Here is a 22,583-nt window from a genome sequence, read left to right on the forward strand (position 1 = left end):
TCAACCAGGCTTTAGAACAGACATGGGACATTTGAAGCCCATAGGTCCAATCTAGTCCAATTATTTCCATAAGGCCCCAAAGTAAGATAGAGAGGTTTCTTCTATCTAGTCTTTCATCCCAGAAATGCCTCTCTTCCTGATCCAGGAGAAAAGTTTCAAATAAAGGAGCTTCTCATTCCAAATCCTCTTCTTCAAAAAAGCATGGACAACAGTAAGTTTGTGTTGGTGAGAATACAATGGACAGAGTGTAGCCAATGGATTGCACACAATTCTGAGAGAGGATTGTTCAGAAAAGGCTATTGACACCAAGTGAGAGATTTCATTGTACCACAACAAATTTTAGCCACAACTAATATTTGACACAGGTAAGCTCAGGTTAGCATTAAAATACAGTAATGAAAATATTACATCCAAATGCAGAAAAAAAGAATTACAGATCTTTAGCATGCTGATCAGATATTCCTAAAACGATCCACATTGGTGGTTTCTGCAACCAAAGGCAGTGATTATGTGCCATATTTACTTGGCAAGATTACTTTTTCCTGGCTATTGGAGGGCAGCCATTGAGATCTTCTTGTTCTGTTACATTGTGTTCCGAACTGTCATGAGAATAGTCTTTCATTGTGCTGTAGAAGACAGGGGTGTTAAACTGCGTGGCAATTTCAGTTCTCTTCTGCTCACATTTGCATAACTTTCTGAAGGCAGCTCTAAATTTTTGGGACATCAAGTTATAAATGACTGGGTTGATAGCACTGTTCAGGTAAATGCAGAGTCTACAGAAGAGGAGAAACCAGCTGTTCAGGTAGGGAGGGTCCATGAAAGAGTTGACTACCACTAAGGTACGGTATGGCATCCACAGAAGGGCAAAGAGAATCACCACCACAGCCAGCATCTTGGTCACCTTTGAGTTATAAAGAGACAAAGAAAGTGATTTTACATCTTCGCTAGCAGTTTCAGGATTCTAATTATAGCGGAGGGGAAATACACACACACACACACACACACACACACACACACACAAATGCACACACGAATATAACATTAATAAAGTAGCTACAATATTTAAACAAGACTAAAAATTGTGGCTGAATAAACATTTGACTACCATTCTGGAGATCAGAGTTGTAGCATCTAAAACGGAGAGAACATTATTTTCTTCCAAACTGTCATAACTGTTCTTTAGAAGGAGTAACATTAGGTTTACCACCAGACCTAATAAAAACAGTATATACACAAGCAGGTGTGAAGCTTTCTATTTCACTGCAGAACAAGGGCCTACATGTTCTTGTATAGATGGGCATTAAATTTTTCCTCCAATAATTTGAAGACCAGTGTACTGGATCTGGCAATGGGGAAAGCCCATCTATGAGATGGACATTAAAGGTAAAGGTTCCCCTCACACATATGTGCTAATTGTTTCCGGCTCTAGGGGACGGTGCTCATCTCTGTTTCAAAGCTGAAGAGCCAGTGCTGTCCAAAGACATCTCCATGGTCATGTGGCCGGCATGACTAAACGCCAAAGGCGCACGGAACGCTGTTACCTTCCCACCAAAGGTGGCCCCTATTTTTCTACTTGCATTTTTTATGTGCTTTCAAACTGCTAGGTTGGCAGAAGCTGGGACAAATAACGGGAGCTCACCCTGTTATGCGGCACTAGGGATTGAACCGCTGAACTGATAACCTTTTGATTAACAAGCTCAGCATCTTAGCCACTGAGCCACCGCATCCCTTGAAATGGACATTAAATGTTAGCAAAAACTGGCATTGGAGAATGGTTTTCCAGTCAAACTATTCCAAGCAACAAGGGAGTTGTGCTCAGATTGCTCTTGAGATCATTATCAAAGATCTGTTGCTTCAGTTCCGGTGCTGTCTCCTTGAGGATCAGTGTGGTTAAATATTGAACTGATTTTATATTTGAAACTATACTATGCTAATATGCAATTATGCTGCAAGGTCAGGAAAGCTAGGAAGCTATTAATAAAGACTAATTTGTCCAAAATTGAAGTGACTGAGTTACAAGACTTGGTAGAGCTTATTCCAGTCCCCAAGTACAGTAAAGTATTGGAAAGACACCTAGAGACTCACAACAAAATTCTTTAAAATATAGAGTGCATTACTGCTAGAAAGATTGATTCACAGGAATTATGAATCTGCATTGTGTTTAGCAGATGGCTAATTACATTTCAACTAAAGATATTCATTGCAGCCACTCTATAATTGCTACCATTGAAATTTCAAAATGGAATTTGCAAATCTGTGGGCTCTGAGAGAAATTATTCTTAGTGTTTCTTTCCACATTGTCAGCCACTGAAATGAAATGCTCAGTTATTTCAATATCTTAATATGTTTACTAGAAAACCATTAATGGATAACTAGTTGAGTGATGTTAGATGCTTTTTTGAGAAAACTGCTCCTTTTGTTTTATTTTAATTAATAATTAGTCATTTCTCTGTAAAAAGAAAAGGCTTGGGGGCTCGATCAAAGGTTTGTTTGTGTTATAGGCAGGATAGCTGCATCAACAGAAAAAAACCAAGCTGTTGAGTAAATTGGGAGGGCACTAAAATCAGGGATAAAACTCAAGAAATTGTGTCTTCTCAACACCTTTTGGTACTTTATGGAAGATCTGAAGGAGAATTGGAGTAATTTCTACAGAGATTACTCCAAGGTTGTATGTGGCTCTGTTATCTCAGTTTTTGATTAAGATCAATAGCGGCCTTTGGATGGGAATTCAAACAAGAACAGATTAGCAGTCAACATTGTCTGATGAATAACATCAATCTCTCATAGGCATCTGCAGGAGGGCAAAGACCAAATGTGCCTAGTGACATTAATTCCCCCCATTCATGTATTTTTGTGTGATGATGTAATATAAGTATAAAATAAAATGATGCAATCATGATTCACAACACATCCACTTTGGTATCAATTTGGTTACAAATGGATGCATATATCCCCCCCCCTCATGTGATTGGTCAGGAGTCATTGCAAAGAGAATAAGCATTTTCGGAATCCACTTAATGATAAAACAAGATGTTAGATTGGACATTATTTCGGTGGTCTTGTGTTCACCATTTCCACATCATATGAAGCGGTGATGAAGATTGCACAGAAACATATTTTAGAGTAGATAAAATGCTTCTTTATCTACTCTAGAACATATTTGTGTGCAATCTTCATCACTACTTCATATGAGTGAAAGGTAGCAAACACAAAACCACAGTAGTTTCCTCACAGTCAGGGAAAAGGCACAATTGGCACATCAGAAGAAGCTGTGCAAAGGCCTCACAACTGCCACCTAAGCATTGAGTAGGAGTTGTGAGCCCTGGAAAAAACCCAAATTGCACACCACTCTTAAAAGGAGAAGTGCAAATTCAGAGATGGAACGTCCTGGGATCTAGATAGCCCAAACACCACAGTCATTTAGGTTTGGTAGGATTGAGTAAGAGATAATGTACCATCCAAATTTGCACAGCTCCCAGGCATCGAGACAGAACTTCAATAGGCTCTCTTGCCTGGTCCAGAATAAAAATATGTACTTGGATATCATTAGCTTACTCAGGATATTGAACACTAAACTGGCAGATATCCTCACCCAATGGCAGGGGTGGGGTGCTGGGGGATCACAGGAGTTCGGGAGAACCTCTAGCTAAGATTCTGTGCAGTTTGGAGAACCCCCAAATCACACTCCTGGCTGGCCCCACCTACCCCTCCTCTCCCCCCTCCCCTCCCAGGAGTCCCCACGTGGCCCATTTGGATGCAGGTAAGTGCAGGGAGAGCGCGGAGGCTCAAGGAGGGTGAAAAACTTGCCTACCGGATGTTCGGGAAGGCCAGAAACAGGCCCCTTTCCAGACGGTCTCTGGAGCCTGGGAGGCCGTTTTTGCTCTGCCAGCCTCCGGAGCCCAGGGAGGGCAAAAACACCCCCCCCCCCCGCTGTGGTGCAGAAGGCCAACTAGCCATGCCCACCATGGCCACGCCCACCCAGCAACAGGGCAGAGAACTGCTTACTAAAACTTTTGAAGCCCACCCCTGCCCAGTAGTTATATGTAGATGTTGAAAATGAGGGAAGAGAGAGAGTAGAACCCTAAAGCAACCCACAAAGGAGAGTCTGAGGGAATGATTTATCACCCCAACCTTGACTGGAATGAGCTACAGAGAAAGGAAGAGAACCAACATAGAACAGTGCCCCTGAACTCCATCCCACAGAGCTGGCTCAGAAGGATACCATGGACAATGGTATCAAAAGGCACTGAGAGATCAAGGCCCACAAGGATGGATTACCACTTCTGTCCCAGCTCTGACAAAAGTCATCTAAAACCAAGCACAGCACAACCAAAGCTGCCTCAGCACTATATCCTAACTGAAATGGGGCTAGATAATCCTTCAGGATTCTCATGTATTGTGGACTTCTCAACAACCTTTCCCAGAAACAGAAAACTGGAGACTAGCCAATAGCTATTGAAAACTGTTCAAGGAGGGCCTCTTGAAGAAGGGACACACCACTACCTCTTTTAAGGCAAGAGGTAGCTGCCTCTCCTTCAGTGAGCTTGAAACCAATACACCAATGAAATAAAATATAAACTGATATATTTTTATTGAGATATACTACAGCTAGTGAAAGTTAAAGCCATTGTTTAAAGTAAAATCAGATCAAATCAGACTTGCTTCTCTCTGAATATCTCATTATAAGAGCGGTATAGTTAAACAGTACTAATAACACAATCACACAGATTAAATGTATTTAAGTCCTGATAATAGAATTTCTTATAGAATAGAATAGAATTCTTTATTGGCCAAGTGTGATTGGACACACAAGGAATTTGTCTTTGGTGCATATGCTCTCAGAGTATATAAAAGAAAAGATACTTTCGTCAAGAATCATAAGGTACAACACTTAATGAAACATAGGGAAACAATCAATATAAATCTTAAGGATACCAGCAACAAGGTTACAATCATACAGTCACAAGTGGGAGGAGATGGGTGATAGGAACGATGACAAGATTAATAGTAGTGCAGACTTAGTAAATAGTTTGACAGTGTTGAGGGAATTATTTGTTTAGCAGAGTGATGGCATTTAGGAAAAAACTGTTCTTGTGTCTAGTTGTTCTGGTGTGCAGTGCTCTATAGCATCGTTTTGAGGGTAGGAGTTGAAACAATTTATGTCCAGGATGCGAGGGGTCTGTAAATATTTTCACAGCCCTCTTTTTGACTTGTGCAGTATACAGGTCCTTAATGGAAGGCAGCTTGGTAGTAATTGTTACTTCTTTCTACTTCTTAGTTTTATAGTTTCAAAATGATTCTAAGAAATTCTACTAGTTTTTCTTTATCAAATTGGGTTTGCTATAAACCAAACTATATTTCATGGTTTTAATTAGCCATCCTAATAATGAGGAATTACAGTGTTTTATCATCACTACTCAGACTTCAAAGTAGACTTTTTCACTATGATTTATTGTCTATCAGACCTCTCAGTGAACTAAAGGTGCCTGCCAACTCCATCTTTCAGTTGATTTGAGAGAAGTTGATTTGAAAATAAGTTTGTTTTATGTAACTCCTCCAAGCAACCCATTCTAATCCAGAGTTGGCTCACTTCCAGATTCTAACAGGTCTTACCATCCAGTACTCTTGATCCCTTGTTCATGGAAACTTTAAAATGTCAAATTGACTTCAGATGAAGTCTAAGCCATTCCAGTTGTCTAAGGTTTCATTTGAACCACACCTCGCCCAGCCCTACTTGTGTCGCATATTTGACATTTACAAATGACTAGTGGTGCTTCAATCATACAGCTGAGTGCAAGAATGGGCAACTAGTCCACTGGAATCAGCAAAGCCAATGGTTTTTTAACCTTTTTTTGTCTTGGGTTGATGAGTGGGGGGATTTTTAAAAAACCACACAGGTGCCCTAAGCCTTCCAGAGGCTTAAGGCTGTTATTTCACTCCTTAGCTCCTTCATCCCAATTGTTGTTATTTTCCAAGACTTCAGCCTCTCAATAGGGTAAAAAGAAGTCAGAAGTTTAGTCCGACCATTTCTAGTATAATATATAATTACGCATCAATCTTGCAATCCTCAGAGAGAATGTAAAGGCTACACTATACGTTTTCAATTATTGGGATACATTCAGTGTTTTGCATGTTATGTTGTAACCCGCCCATTTCACTGAATCCACTCAGAAGCATTTATAATAAATAAATGCATAAAATGCGTGCCCACCCTTCAGCTGGAAAGAGTCCTGATTAGTATATTATATAAACTATGAAATTTCTGCTTCACACATTTTGGCAGATAAAAGCAAGAACAAAGTCTTAATCACTTCTCCTTTTTATTACCAGAATCTCCTTGAATTACAACTAAAGATCTGTAGGGCATTCCAAATAATGAGACCTGACCAGTGATGAAATCTACCGGTTCGCTGGCTGTGCATGCGCAGTATGCACCACGCACCAAATGTGAGATGCGCGCAGCACTGCATGCCAAAAGGAGGCATGCGGTAAGTAGAACAGCGCATGGGGGGGTGATCAGCTGTGGCGCGCAGTCTTTTTTTTACTTTTAAAAGCATTGTTTTTAAAAGAAAAAAAAAGCCTCTGACGATCGCGCTGCTCAGCTGTGATCGTCAGAGGCTTTTGTTTTTTACTTTTAAAAGCATTTTTTCTACAACCTCTCGAAGAGTTTGTTAAAAAAATGCTTTTAAAAGGCTTTGACAATCCCAGCTGAGTTGCCTGATCGTCAGAGGGTTTTTTTTTCTTTTAAAAGCATTTTTTTTTTTTTGCTGGGATCGTCAGAGCCTTTTAAAAGCATTTTTTTTACAACCTCTTCGGCTGAAGAGGTTGTAGAAAAAATGCTTTTTAAAGTAAAAAAAAAGCCTCTGATGATCGCGCAGCTCAGCTGGGCATGGAGGGTAGGGGCGCAGGGATTTTTGCTACCAGTTCTCCAAACCACCCACCGCCATCGCTACCAGATCGGGCAATGCAGTCCGAACCAGGAGTATTTCACCCCTGGATCTGACTAGCCTAAGACTATGGACTGCCTTTATGAAGCCATGATTCAAATAGAGAATTTTGGTCTGTGTAGTATTAATTCCTCAATGCCGGAGTTTTGACATGCATATTCCAAGACTCTGGCTTACTTTATTTTAGCAATGATTTTTTTAGAATTCACAGTGAAAATGGAAATCTCCATGACAGAAATGAAATGGCCCAGTCTCTGCATTGAACTAGTGCTTTGATAATAATAGATTAACAGACACTCCTTTTCTTGCTCCAGGTTTTCAAGAAATGTATCTGGATATCCTGAATTTTCATGTGTAGGTATCAGTACTATTTAGCTCCTTCCATCTGCCTTAAACCACTTAAGAAGAGAAGCTGAACTTAAATTAAGAAAAGCATCTTGATTGTTTTTTGTGTATTCAGTTGGAAATGTTTTCACTGTGTTTAATCAAATTTAATGCTTAACAAGTTTTCCTTTTAACTCCCAAAGTTATTTTTTCTGCCAAATGTATTCACACAGAGAGGGGAGGGCGAGAGAGAGAGAGGGAGGGAGAGGGAGAGAGGAAGATTTTGCACTTAATTTGTCTATCTGGTGCACTGCCAGTATTTTTTGAACAAACTGAGGGCATCATTTTGAATTAAACACAGTGGGGTACCATCACCCATTCATCTATTAGATTTTGTAGCGATAACAGCGACTAGGAATTTTTGGTACAACATGAAAAGTAGATATTCGTGTTGTTCAATCGTTCAGTTATTTCTAGCTCTTAATACATTGAGACTCTTCTTTGTCCCTCTGTTGTCTCTGGGTTACTTTTAATTTCTTCTTGTTGTTGACTGTTCTCTTATGTCACAAGCAAGTAAGAATCTATCTACAATTGCTTTTTCTCTTTTTGTATAGAGAGAACAGCAAATCTACTTCTGTTTTTGCCATCTACTTTAATACTTCATTTTCCTCCTTTTTCTGACCTTGCTGTCAGGGAGAAATAATGTTTCAGCTTCCAACTCAGGCAGTTGTGGGATCCTCCCGGTTTAACAACCGGTTCAGTGATCGTGCACACCTGACGTGCGCTGTGCACGCATGCACAGTTTGAAGAAATCTTCACTTCCACGTTTCTTTGGAGGAGAAACACAGCTGAGGCACAGCAATCTGCTCTGCCGCGTGAATCACCTGAGAAGATAAAGGTAGGAAAATAGTGCGCGTGGGTGGGTGGGCCCATCTGATTGTTCGGGGAAACTGGTTCACTCCCAGCTGATCGTCGGAGCTACTAGTTTGCCCAAACTGGTCCAAACCAGTAGAATCCCATCCCTGAACTCAGGTAGGTCACACAACTGTATTAGGGAATCACTTGTGCTCAGCTTCTACTGCTGCTTGTCCTTCAGCAGTGTCTGTAGGAAGGGGGTCAAAAGATAGTAGCCACCACTATGTAACCTAATATTGCCCCTTTCTTTAAAAAAAACACAGACATGTAAATATAAAGGGACAAGATTCTGACTGATATCCTAATTTTTTTACACCTCTGTTATCTGCACCACTTCCAAACCCCTCCCCCCAAACAAAACGACATCAAATGTATTTTCTAAAAATCATGAATAATATCAGATGTAGTTTAGCCTTCAGCCATACAAGTCAAAGAATCACAGATTGTCCTGCATGGACAAAGAAAATTTGGTTATTCTGTTGTAATCATCAACCTATTTTAAAACACTATTTGTTTGTAAAGATTGAAAGTATTCCAATGGGGATGCTCTGAAAGAGCTTCTTGAAAATCTCATCTTCCTCTAGATATTGAGTAATTTTCTTTTTGAGCAACTGGAAAGTATTAGACAACCCATGACCTATTGGGTCATCCTTTCAGACATATTTCCTGACCAGATTTCTCAATGCTTTCAACAATGACTGAATGACTTTCAACAATTGCCTTCACTGGATGTATTGTTGGGATACTTCCAGACATTTATCTGCCTTGGGGAAAAAAGCTTATGTTGAATTAAATAGCACAGTCAAACATCAGTACAGGAAATGTTTTATGACATTTTTAAATTATGTTATAAACTGTTTCATAAAATTTGTCATATTTTAATTCCATGGGCATCATGAGTGCCAGATTTTGGACACTTTCTGTACATTAGCTCATTTGAGGTACCTTGGTTCAAAAATTGCTGCCTTATGACATGCCTTTTTTGCCTAGTTAAAGGTTAAGAAACAAGAATTTTAGTAGTATATTGATTCTTCTTTCCCTACTGAACTGATTGCAGGAGTGGGTTTCATTTTATGGTTTATCACTAACAGGCGACATTGCTTCTCATTTCTTTGAAAATGCCAAGAAGTTGAATGGGGTTACGGAAATGACACAGCAATCAAATGAAAACTGCAAGAAGAAGAAGCATCACATCATACTTTTAGAGTGAGCTGTTTGAAGTGATTCTCCCAACTTTAAGTATATTCAGAAGGAAAACAGAATAAAGCCACTTCTGCTTTTGAGAGGAAGGTACACAATACTTTCTAATAAGAATGAAAGCAGTTACAAAGAAGGAGAATTTCCTATGGGATACATCAACTAGTGTCTGCCAGATACAATATATTGGAACAATTACCTTCAGAAATTCTGTGGCTCAGCTTGTTGTTTGGGAGGTCTGGGAATTGTAACCAAATACATCTGGAGGATAGCAGGTTGCCAATAGCTGAAGTATACACTTTTTTGTCCAGTACCATTTCAACCAGAGGTGTTGGCAGAGTATCATCAAAAAACTCATGTTACAGTCAGAGCTCTTCCTCTTTTAACAATGGGAGAAGATTTGATCAAACCACTGTGGTCATTATCTTGGTTGTTTATTTGCCTGTCTTTAAAAAATGTCCTAAACTTCAAGCACTTAATCTTACACGAAATGACAGCAATGTCTGCTTCAAACTTTCTTGGATTCTCCTTTCAAAATTACAGTCATCTTTTTAAATTGCTGCCAATTGACAGGTCTATATTTTAAGACTTAGTAGAGGACAATTCTCTGTTAGAACCATCTCCCTTTGCATAACAGCTTATTCCAAGTATAGTCCAAAGCAGATAGCAAGTATAAGATACAGTATGTGGAGTTCAGCTTGCAAAATTCCCTAGCCAGCATTGGATTGGGAAATACTGGTCTAAAGATCAAGAATTGTTCAAGAAGAAGATAGATACCCATCTACAGACTTATGACCACAAGTCAGCCCAAATTTCTGTTGCTAAATGAGATAATTGTTAAGTGAATTGTGCCTTATTTTACAACCTTTCTTGCCACGGTTGTTAACTGAATCACTGCAGTTGTTCAGTTAGTAACACAGTTATTAAATGAATCTGCCTTCCACATTGACTTTGCTTGTCAGAAGTTTACAAAAAGTCATCACATGACTTCAGGACACTGCACTGCCAAGCATCTGAATTCTCAACATGTGACTATGAGGATGCTGAAATGGTCATGAGAAAAACAGTCATAAGTCGCTTTTTTCAGTGGCGTTGCAACTTTGAACGGTCACTAATCAAATGATTGTAAGTCAAGGACTAGCTATATACCTCCTGGCCAGCAGCCTGAGAAGCTACTCAAGCCATTTGGTCAAATTCTTCTTCATTAAAAGGAAAGATAGATCTTTTCTTGAAATAAAAAGAGTACCACCTATTTTTGGTAATTTGTCCTTTAGCATAGCTAGGATATTCTGGGCAAGAAATTCCTCACTCATGTTAAGCATATTCCATACTAATTCTCCCCCCCACCCCCAATATACCGAGATGTCTATTTAAATTTGGAAATGAAAAATTGGAAGGAGGTCTACAAAACATAAATATCAGAACAAACATGGACCTTGGCAGTATTAGAAATAACATGCAAATCTTCATGCTATGAAAGGCTTGGAGTCACTAGCATAGGTACTTTATATTCATTTCTGATATAGCCTTATTACGCTGTCATCAGTCGTTGCTAAGAACTGCTTCATTCTTTCATTAGTACCAGTTACTGAGCTAAACCATCTTCTGCCCTCTTTGGTGTGTCCCTTGGTTTGGATGATATATTGTTAAATAAGCTCTGTCCTTTAATGAGAGAGAGATTGTTTTCTTCCATCTCATCGTTCACGTCTTCAAACCTTCCCCTCAGAACGAGCCTCAAAGCAGCATCCAAAAGCAGGAATAAGAAATCAGTTTCTAAAATGGAAGGAAATATCCCCTAAAGTCTGTTTGCACAGTATTCCAAGCAGGCTTTGCCTGGCTTTAGGAAAAATGAGAAAATGTTTGCTTTCACTAACCCTCGTGAACATTATAGTCATTGTGGTATATCCTGGAAATATGAGCAGATCTCTCACTGTTGGAATAAGAAGCCATTGTCCTGCTTTATAATGTAGATCAAAGAGAGTAGAGGATTGAAGGAAAGAGATTGAACAACTGGTTTGAGAAATGGAGGTAGACTGAGTCTCCACATACAAAGATTGGACTCTGAAGGATGGATCAAGCTGGAAGTTGCCTAAGCAATTACTATATGTCAACTTCCTACTCTCATACTAAGAATTTAAAAAGCTTAATTATATTGCCATCTTAAAAATGGAAGATTGATATTGATCAATATGGGAAAGTATCAGGATTTAAAGTTAATTCACATAAGACAAAGATGATAGTTAAAAATATGACTATACCTGAAAGAGACCAACTAGCAAGATTAACAGATTTTGAAATAGTTAAAAAGGTTAAATATCTAGGGGTATACATAGCAGCTTCAAATACAAAGTTATACAAAAACAATTATGAGGTACTTTGGCAGAAGGTACAGAAGGATATGGAAAATTGGAAAAAATTACAGTTGTCTTTATTGGGAAGAATTGCAGCAATTAAAATGAATGTTTTACCTAGATTTTTATTTCTGTTCCAAATGATACCTGTGCTTAAGAAAGATGAAAATTTGAGAGAATGGCAGAAAGGTGTTAATACTTTTATTTGGGCTGGGAAAAAACCCAGAATAAAGATGAAAATTATACAAGATACACGTGAAAGAGGGGGTCTTAAAATGCCTAATTTAAGATTATATTATGAAGCAGCGGTTTTATCACAAATCAGTGATTGGTTTAACTTAACTGAGGGGAGAATTTTGAATTTAGAAGGTTATGATTTGTTATATGGATGGCATGCCTATTTGTTATATGATAAAAAAGTGGATAAAGTATTTAAGGTTCATATATTAAGAAATGCTTTGTTAAGGGTTTGGAAAAAATATCAATATAAGTTAAATTATAAGATACCTTTATGGGCAAATCCTAGACATGCAATAGAAAATATAAGTATAGAACAAAAACAGGAGGTGATTACCTATAAAGAGCTTCTTATTATGGAAAGGGGGGTAATGTATTTGAAATCTTTAGATACACTGAGAGAAGACGGTATAATTTATACATGGTTTCAGTATGGTCAACTTCAAGCTAGATGGAAGGAAGATCAAAAAACTGGCTTTGTGCAAAAGGAGGAGAACTTGGTAAAACAAATTAGAGATCAAAAACAAATGCATATTAAAAGGTTGTATAATGCTTTATTGGAAATAGATTCTGAGATGGATTTGGTTAAAGACTGTATGATTAAATGGGCACAAAATTTTCAAGAGCCAGTAATGATGGAAACTTGGGAAAAGATTTGGATTAGAAATGTGAAATTTACACAGGCACAGAATTTAAGAGAAAACTTTTATAAAATGTTTTACAGATGGCATTTAGATCCTAAAAAACTATCATGTATGTATCCTAATGTGCAAGCTAAATGTTGGAGATGTGACTGTGATGATGCAACTTATTATCATATATGGTGGACTTGTAGAAAAATCAAAGCATTTTGGATAAAGATTTGGTGGGTGATGCAGAATATTCTTAAAAAGAGACTGAAATTTACTCCACAGTTGTTTTTACTGGGTATAACCACGGACTGTACAGTTACAGAGACTAAATTGATTTTGAACTTGATAACAGCAGCAAGATTGTTGGTAGCACAATACTGGAAGAAGGACTTTTTGCCTACTATTGATGATTGGATATTGAAAGTAACTAATTTAGCTGAAATGGCTAAAATTTCAGCATATCTGAAGGATCACACACAAGAAAGGTACATACAGGACTGGAGAAGATGGATTGATTATATACAAAATAAGTATCAGACCAAAAAATACCAAATAGCTTATGAATGATCTTTTTTATTTGTATAAGCGTTATATAAGTGATATTAGAAGTATTATGTTTAGGAAATAGGATTTTACATATGGGGGGTTAAGAAATTTTCTTATAGGGGTGTTAGTTTAATGATTGGTTATGCAATTTAGATTATTGTTAAGATTAATAGAAATACCTTGTGTTCTGCTCTGGGAAGTCGGGGAGGGGGAGGGGGGGTTGGGGGGGGGGTTGTGGGGAAAATTTGTTTGTTTTAAAACTTTTTCAATAAAAAAAAAATAGAAAAAAAAATGGAAGATTCTACAGAGAACAATATACAATGTGAAATATTTAATGCAAATATTTTATATATATATATATTAACTGTCAGGCTAAAAATATAAATTAAAAATAGTGACCGTTCACACCATTAATAAATATTGTAGTCCCCTGACTCAGTCCTTGATTTTAAAGAAGAAATCCTACGTGTGTACCTCAAAGATTACTATATTGCACACAGGAAGTTAGTTTATTGGATTTTGGTTTTTTGTTGGTTGTATGAAGCTGTAATTTTCCTTGTATAGTTCGAAGAAAAGAACACAATAGACCTTTATAAAATGATGCTTTTACTACTAGAAGAAAAGATAGTTAAATAATAGTGCTAAAATGACTGGAACCCTTTCCTTTGTTTATACCCATACAGAACATTTGATTTGATTTGATTTGATTTGATTTGATTTGATTTCTATAGCCACCTATCCCAACAAGTGACTCTAGGCGGCATACAGTACATCATCAAACATAAAAACAATAAAAATTAAATTAAAAGAACATGCTTTTCTTTCTACAAGTTTATCTAATCCATTAATAATGCAAGGGTGAGATATAGGAGTGGAAAATTAAGATCCATAATCAAGAAAAAGATTAAAAACCCATATTAAGAAAAAGTGGGAGGCCTCCCTCTACTGGATAAAAATGCCATTGATTTTACTCTCATGCATAGGTTCTACTAAATAAAAATAGGATTTGTTTTCCATGAATAAAATGAGTCTCTACCAATTTTTCTTAGTACAATTATAATACAATTATAACAGCATCACATTCCTTCTATATAGAAATTTCAATAACAACAACAACAACAACAACAACAACAACAACAATAATAATAATAATAATAATAATAATGTAATAATGTCTACATTAGGCATGTGTGATATAGTCCACAAAAGAATGTTGTAATTCTTTTGTTTTAATTCTTGAACTAAGTTGTGCCTTTTGGCTTCCCTCTCTTGCTTGTGCTGCCAGAAACATATCAACAACTACTACAAGAGGCAAATATTTTTTGTAAGATAGGCTTTTACCTAATTAAAAAAAAGAGCATGAATATTTTGGTCTTGTATATGTCGTATTTATATATCTTTCCCCCCTTCTGATTGATTTTGGATTTGACTACAGTTGAATTATTATGGTAACTTTAACTATATAAAACTGATCTTATGTGTGTATGTTGTATATATAATTACACACACACACACACACACAAATACACATTGACATATTTGTGATTCTTGCCTCCTTTCTGCCCTACTCATAGGAGTAATGCATTATTCATTGGTTTGATTAAGAGATATTGTAGTTGGATATATTAAACCTTATCAAGCAATTAACTCTAATCCATTTCCACAAATTAGATATCGGCATTTGCCAATCGCAAGTTTATGTAACATGGTTTCTCTGAAATCTAGAAACCTAATCCTAGAGGTTTCACGTCTTAGAGGCGCCTATGGGCATGGTGATTTACATTGATATAATTTCTACCTGCAGGTGTCTCACTTAATGCCCAGCCTAACTGCATACCTTTTAAATCAGGACCGTCAGTCTGGCTTCACTAACTCTTGACTGAAAGAACCATAAAAAGAGAAGGCCATTATCAATTATATTTTTGTTTATAGATCCTTTGGCCCAGGGGTAGTATTTACTTACCTTTGCTACCGGTTCGCAAATATGAGCATATGCGGGGCCTTCTGCGCGTGCGCAGAGCATCAAAAACTGGATGTATTGATGTCCGGGTGGGTGGGCGGAGCCTCCCGCAGCCGCCGCTACCAGTTCGCCGAAACCAGATAGAACCGGCTGAATACCACCACTGCTTTGGACTCATTGTAGGAAAATGGCATATAAAACAGTGAATTTAGTGTTTTTATTTTAAACTTTCTAAATCCTAAATGTTTTCCTTTTGGCTGATCAGGAAACATAATAATAAAGCTATTTCTCTTTTACGTAATATGGGAGAAATGGTATAATTGGGATTGAAGATAGAAAAAAGGGAAGTAACATAGTAGATTTTGTAAAATTATATAGAGTATAGGAGAACATTAGTGTGATGATATGTAAATGGTCACAGTCATGCACAAGAGTTGAATAAGAATTGTTTAATTGTTAAAACCCAATACAAAAGAAAAAGAAAAAAAACCTAACTTGACTATCGCTAAGTGTTGTATCTTTTTATTCTTGATGAATGTATTTTATTCTCCTTATGTACACTGAGAGCTTATGCATTTGAGACGAATTCCTTGTATGTCCAATCACACTTGGCCAATAAAGAATTCTATTCTATGCTATGCTATTCTAGTCATAGCATGCCTTCATAATTAGAAAAAAATCAGGAAAACCAGGGTTCTTGCTTGCTAACATACATTCTAAATTTATTAGGAAAATAGTAGAAGCAGCTTGGCATGGTAGTTACAGAGATAGATTACAGAGGAAAGTAATATTTGGAGCCTTACCACTCTGCAGTTTCTCTTAAGAAAAGCATATACTTAGATATTCCTGTTCATAATTTCTCAGTGACCTGCTGAATAGTAAAAACCTGGTTGGTAGGCTTCCTCCTGCACTGCACTTCATGAATCTTCCTCCTTATCAGCTCTTGCATTGTTTCAGATAGAATTCTTGCCTAATACGTTCTCAAGAATGCTAAGCAAATTCCCTCTGTAGTTCTTACAGTCATTCTTGCTACCTTTCCCTGAGATAAGGCAACAATAAGAGTATTTTTTTAATCATTAGGCACAGATAACACAAATTACATACAGTATCTACCCTGCTACAACCTAACCACATTAGTAGCTGAACATGGATTCAATTACATCATCTATAACTATGGTCTCATCGTCTACTGTATACTCAGAACAATTCTATCCATTTTTGTCTTGGTCACTAGTATTTATAGCATCATTATAGCACCTCTTACAATACTAGACAACACAGTATCAACAGTAGAGACCTTCAAATTTTTAGGTTCTATCATACCTCAAGACCTAAAATGGACACCTAACATCAAAAACATCATCAGAAAAGCACAACAGAGAATGTTCTTTCTGCGCCAACTCAGGAAGCTCAAATTGTCCAAGGAGCTGTTAATGCAGTTCTACAGAGGAACTATTGAGTCTGTCATCTGCACCTCTATAACTGTCTGGTTTGGTTCTGCAACCCAACAAGACAGACACAGATTTCAGAGGATAATTAGAACTGCAGAAAAAACAATTGCTACCAACCTGCCTTCCATTGAGGACCTGTATACTGCATGAGTCAAAAAGAGGGCTGTGAAAATATTTACAGACCCCTTGCATCCTGGACATAAACTGTTTCAACTCCTACCCTCAAAATGACGCTTTAGAGCACTGCACAGCAGAACAACTAGACACAAAAACAGTTTTTTCCCAAATGCCATCACTCTGCTAAACAAATAATTTCCTCAACACTGTCAAACTATTCACATAAGGCTGCATTACTATTGCTATTGGTCTTCTCATTGTTCCTGTCACCCATCACCTCCCACTTGTGACTGCATGACTGTAACTTTGTTGTTTGAATCCTTGCGATTTATATTTATATTGATTGTTTCCTAGTATGATTTGATTTATTGTACCGTATGACTGTCACCGGGTGCTGTGCCTTGTGAATCTCGACAAGTGTATCTTGTCTTTTTATGTACACTGAGAGCATATGCACCAAAGACAAATTCCTTGTGTGTCCAATCACACTTGGCCAATAAAGAATTCTATTCTATTCTATTCTATCCTAATATCCTATCCTATCAGGAAGTTGTTCTGCAGCATGTATTGTATCTCCTACAATTTAGAATGCAGGCAACAATATGCTGGCTGGCAAATAGTCTCTACATAACAAATCCTAGCTTGAATAATATTTAATAACATGAACTTTTAGGGATAAAACTGAACATTGGTTGTGTTTGTGGTATAGTGTCAAAAATATTTCACACTGCCCGGTCCCATTAGTAGGAAAAGCTCTGTATGACTCATAGGTATGACTAAGGCTGGTAACTATATCTGTTCCTTCCCTATATTACTGTACATCTCCATGATGTGCTGAAAATTTCCAGAATATTTTTCATTTACAAAAGAGCTTCTTAGACTGCTTATAATTTCATTGAAAAATTGTTAATGTGGTGGGTTTTGAGCTCACGTTTTACTGCAAGATTGTAAAGTACATTGGAGCATTTTATACTTAGTTGTTCTTCTCGCTACATCTCTTCAGCATCCTGTGGCCTCTCTGCTTATTCATCTTCATAATCTACAAAATCCCCAATGGGGGAATTCTCTCCTACATTTGGATTTAATTGGAATATGTGGGAATCCAGGGAGGTTTCACAATATTGACAGGATGGCTCTCTGAAAGATGAAAGGCAAGACCAACCATAGCTCCCTACACCTTGTTACCTGCCTGATAAGATCATGCAAACACTCCATGCACAATCTTATGGAATTTCACTGTTTTTATTTCATCTTTGGAATGTTTTTTTTTCAATAAAATTAATGTAAATTATTTTTACTGCAGAAAAAAAATCAGGAAACTTTTTATCCATTGTATTTTCCCTTTTGTATATGATGCACAGTTTGCCATTAAATTATTACAGGTAACAATGAACATACAAATAGCAACAGCTCTTGGAAGGTTTGAGAACAGGCCCCCTTCTCTGTTTATTGAATAGAAGTAGGTTATCTGAAGACCTCAGCCTGGAGTACCCTTAGCATTCATCATTAATTGTAATTTTCCTAGTCCAAACAACTCAAGGAGCCTGGTTCGCAAGGAAGTGTGTCTAAAATTATAATCTCAGAAACTAATTACAGTCACATGTTTCTGATATATAACACACCACAAACAATGGACATTTGACCCTTATTAAATAGGGTTAGGATCACAACTTTCAATGTAAAATGATTAAATAGAACATCAGAGTTCTGGATCATGGGAAGTGTTGAATTCCTTTGGAACCTGGACAGACAACATTTTTAGACCTAGGAATAGATTATTTTTTTTACTATAATGTCTTCATAGCAGGAAAGATGCAGAGAACTGAATATAACTATAGTCATAACTATAACTGTAATGCATTCTATTTTTTGCATCTCTCCAGTAAGATGGGAGTCATATCTCAGATATTTGTTGAACATTTTGGCAATGTCATTGGAGCAGGGAGCAGGTTTCAAGGGTTGCAAAAAAGGGAGTTGCATACCTCACATGGGCTAAACATTCATTCTCATTTGTTTGATTCTTACTCTCCTTCTATCTCCCTTTGCTGGGTGAGTGATAAGTAACTCTTGTCATGAATCAATGGGCTCCCCAGGCTCCTCCCATTCACTTCCATCTCCTTCCCTCCTTTGAGACTTCTTCCACCTGCATATAATTTGGAAGAAGATTGCAAGTTGTCCTTCTGATTTTCATCCTGACTTTTTTCCCAATATTTGGGTGTAGTTCTAAGTTCTAAGGGTTTTCTTTTTCTTGAATTGCTTGTTTTTAACTGAGGCTGCCAAGAGGTATATGGATAGAGTTGGGTGGCTTTGTAAACACTTGAAATAAATAAATAAAATAAAATAATAAATTGTTCTTGTAAGGGCATATTAACCATTATACACCATTTGTTGTAAGATATTCAGTTATTTGACATTGAGCTGGGTAGCATATAAATTAAATAAATAATACATAAATAAATATATAAATATTCAATAATAACATGGCTGAGAAGTGAATGCTTTGAAACTAATAACAAGGAAGAAATACTCTGTTGTCCAAAGTGTCAGAACAGAGAGGCTTAGCATTTTTGAGTCTTAGAATTATTGAGTCTGTCATCTGCACCTCCATAACTGTCTGGTTTGGTTCTGCAACCCAACAAGACAGAAACAGACTTCAGAGGATAATTAAAACTGAAGAAAAAACAATTGCTACCAAGCTGCCTTCCATTGAGGACCTGTAAACTGCACGAGTCAAAAAGAGGGCTGTAAAAATATTTACAGACCCCTCGCATCCTGGACATAAACTGTTTCAACTCCTACCCTCAAAATGACTCTATAAAGCACTGCACACCAGAACAACTAGACCCAAGAACAGTTTTTTCCCGAACGCCATCACTGTGCTAAACAAATAATTCCCTCAACACTGTCAAACTATTTACTAAGTCTGAACTACTATTAATCTTCTCATCGTTCCTATCACCCATCTCCTCCCACTTATGACTGTATAACTGTAACTTTGTGGCTTGTATCCTTATACAAGTGGGGAAAGAAAAGAATCATCCTTGTCTGATTGAGCTTCTTGTATGATGCAAAATTATTTGAAAAGAATAGAAGGGTGACATAAATTAAGTTATATCTCCAAGAGATTATAGAATGAAATGAAAGATATAACTTAAATCGTATAGCTGCATAATGCTAATTCTGCCTGACAGTTTTTATCTTCACTTCAAATATCTAGGACCTCTAAATATTCCATATTTGTTCTTGTTTTTTTTCCTTTCCCATCATGCCACCACTGTGTTATTCCTCTTTCCCCCTTCTATAGCAGCACCCGCAAATAATTTTTATATTCTGCCTATACCTTACTTAAATACTCCATAACTTCCTATCTTTCACCAAAGGCAAACTCAATAGCAGAGTCAGTGAAAAGTTCCCAGTTTCATTGCTGGTGACCCCAGTTAAGTGACCCCAGTGACCCCAGATGATGGAGAAGAGCTTCTTTGGCTCAGACACTCAAGAAAAGTTGAGAGACCTTTGAAAACCTATCAGCTAAATGTTGGAAGTGTAACCAGATACCAGGTTCATATTATCATATGTGGTGCCTGAAGTCCTACAGAGAGGTGTTCATAAGGGGAGAAAAAAATTGGACCAGTTGGGCAAAGGCTTCCTAATCTCCCATGCATCTACACACCTAATTTGCATCCTGACCTAAAAATAAGCAAAAAGAAGAACCTGTTTCCTGGAGCTCAAAGCACCCTTGTTTCCTCGGCAAGAGAGCTTCATGGAGCTGGAGGTAGTGATGGAGCTGTTGCGTTTGCTCATCCGGCTGGCATGCTGCGGTGTTGCAGGCAGTGGATTCATGAAGAGGATGCGGGCAATGAGACCATACAGAACAGTGGCCAAGCCCAGGGGGATGACATAGAATATGGTGAAGTCTAAGAAGTAGATGGGCATATAGAGGTTCCTGGAGACACGGTAGCCACAGCTGACTTGAGTGCCATCAGCAAACATGGCTTTCGAGGTGTCCACCAAAAAGAACCACATGAGACAGTAGAGCGAAGTGCAGAGCCATAGGACAGCGATGATGCGTTTGGCCCGGGCTACGGTGCAAAGCAGCTGTGCCTTAATGGAGTGGCAGATGGCAATGTAACGCTCCACCGTGAAGGCTGTGATGGAGCATGCTGAGATGTTGATGCCCAAGTACTGCAGGTAAGTAATGCAGAGACAACCAGCATAGCCATACACCCAGGAGGCCACTACCTCAGAGATGTTGGGCAGCCCTGCTGCCAGTAGCACAATCAAATCAGCTATAGCCAGGCTCACCAGGTAGCAGTTGGTGGGAGTCACCATGTGCTTGGTGCGAAGAACCACCAAGACTACCATAATATTGCCTGCAATGCCTACCCCACAGATCAGAAGGACCAGCAAGATAGTGACCACCTGGATCTCCAGGGGCAACTGAGGCATCTTGTTCAGAAGAGTCTGGTTGGTGCTGATATTGCCCATGAGGGCTTCAAAAAAGTCCCAAGATTGATTCTCCATTTGTGGCTCTCACGTGGATTGTTCTTCCTTGATACTGATGATTTCCAAGCCAAGAACTATTTCAACAGGTATCCTAAACCACAGAAAGAAAGAGAGAATTCAGATTGTTAGATTAAAGCCCACATAACCAGATTTTTAAGAATGCCACTGTTGAGCAGGGACTCAAATCTTGGATTCAAATCTTAGGCAAGTTATTATTTCACAATCCTACTACTGTATGGGAATAACAGCTACCTACTGCATTTTTCAGGATTGCTGAATATATTATTAGATGATTTATATAAATCTCTTTGATTATATTTACATAACTAATTTAACCTGGATACTGAATTCACCTTTTTTTCATTTGATCAATATATTGAACTATAAACTAATTAAATTGCATAAATGCATATTACACACTAAGACCTAGGCCCTTTCTTCACTTCTAATTTACAGAGCTCTAGGACTACTTGGTAACACCAATGTAGATCACACAATGCTAGTCTAATCTTATCCCATCTTCCACCAGGCTTCTGCTGTTTCTTTATATTCTGGATTAAGTTTTCCTTGTTTAAATTGGCAACTATAGCCACAGCTATGTACATTTCACCATACCTCTTCAGATGATCTGTGGTAGAGTATGGCTTTTGGCATGTAGAAGGTATGGTTATACCTCCCTATTTACATACCGGTAATTTAATAGTAAGATATGCTAGTAGGATATACCAACCATACCCCCGAATAGAGTTTGACTTGATCACTGACCTGAAAATCTTGGCCTGCAATCCATATTGAAACATAGATAGAAAGTCACAATTCAATTTATGGCAGCAATTCTTTTAATGACACTGTGTAATGTGGATGGCACAAGGAGAAAACACACAAGGAGAATTTATAATTCTCATTTCTAAAGCTCTCGAGGCAAGGACCTTTGCAGACACTGCAACTACAGATTAGGCTCATCCAAGAGTTGGAATCAAGATATCAACGGAATAATACAGGATAAATGTAGCTTACCCAAATGCAAAAATGACATAATAAAGTGGGTGATACGCTGAATTATCTCTTAATATCTACTGGTCACCAGGACTGTTTAAAACACCAAGAATTTATTTGATTCAAGGGTAGTTTGATTAAATCACCCCACTGCAACGGGCATACTAAGCATCCTGGTTCTTCCTTGTCTTAGATCAGAGCAATCAAACCAATTCAGCAATTACAGTTTCTCGGGCCTTTCAGTGGTCTCCTGTGCATGTCAAGCAAAGCAAGTGGTTGAGGCAGATCCTTGGTGTGGTGAAAAATGCAATCTCTGACACCGTCATATTAACCACGGGAATAACCAGTGTTGCCTTCAAACCTGGATCATGCCTGCTTTTTTACAAGCCATCGGGGTACAGTTGCCT

The 22,583-nt window shown here is 37.9% G+C and overlaps 1 protein-coding gene across 1 annotated transcript; it reads right to left on the minus strand.

Annotated features, from left to right (window-relative positions):
• Positions 1-532: 532 nt before the first annotated feature.
• LOC139314404 (thyrotropin-releasing hormone receptor-like) lies at positions 533-21,198 on the minus strand. The gene is made up of 2 exons (XM_070940024.1): positions 20,389-21,198; positions 533-901 (listed from the first exon to the last, which is right to left on the minus strand). Exons 1-2 carry the CDS (start codon positions 21,196-21,198, stop codon positions 533-535), a joined length of 1,179 nt encoding a protein of 392 aa, XP_070796125.1.
• Between the last annotated feature and the right edge of the window lie 1,385 nt (positions 21,199-22,583).

The sequence above is a fragment of the Pituophis catenifer genome, unplaced genomic scaffold (assembly GCF_029215685.1).
Source record: "Pituophis catenifer annectens isolate HBS135680 unplaced genomic scaffold, rPitCat1.0.hap2 SCAF_3, whole genome shotgun sequence".
Taxonomy (NCBI): Eukaryota; Metazoa; Chordata; class Lepidosauria; order Squamata; family Colubridae; genus Pituophis; species Pituophis catenifer.

Excerpts from the sequence above, each read along its gene's own strand:
- LOC139314404 (XM_070940024.1), bottom strand. The coding sequence starts at position 21,198 with ATGGAGAATCAATCTTGGGACTTTTTTGAAGCCCTCATGGGCAATATC. Across the intron at positions 902-20,388 it reads CTTTGAGCTCCAGGAAACAG|GTGACCAAGATGCTGGCTGT; the intron begins GTTCTTCTTTTT and ends TATAACTCAAAG.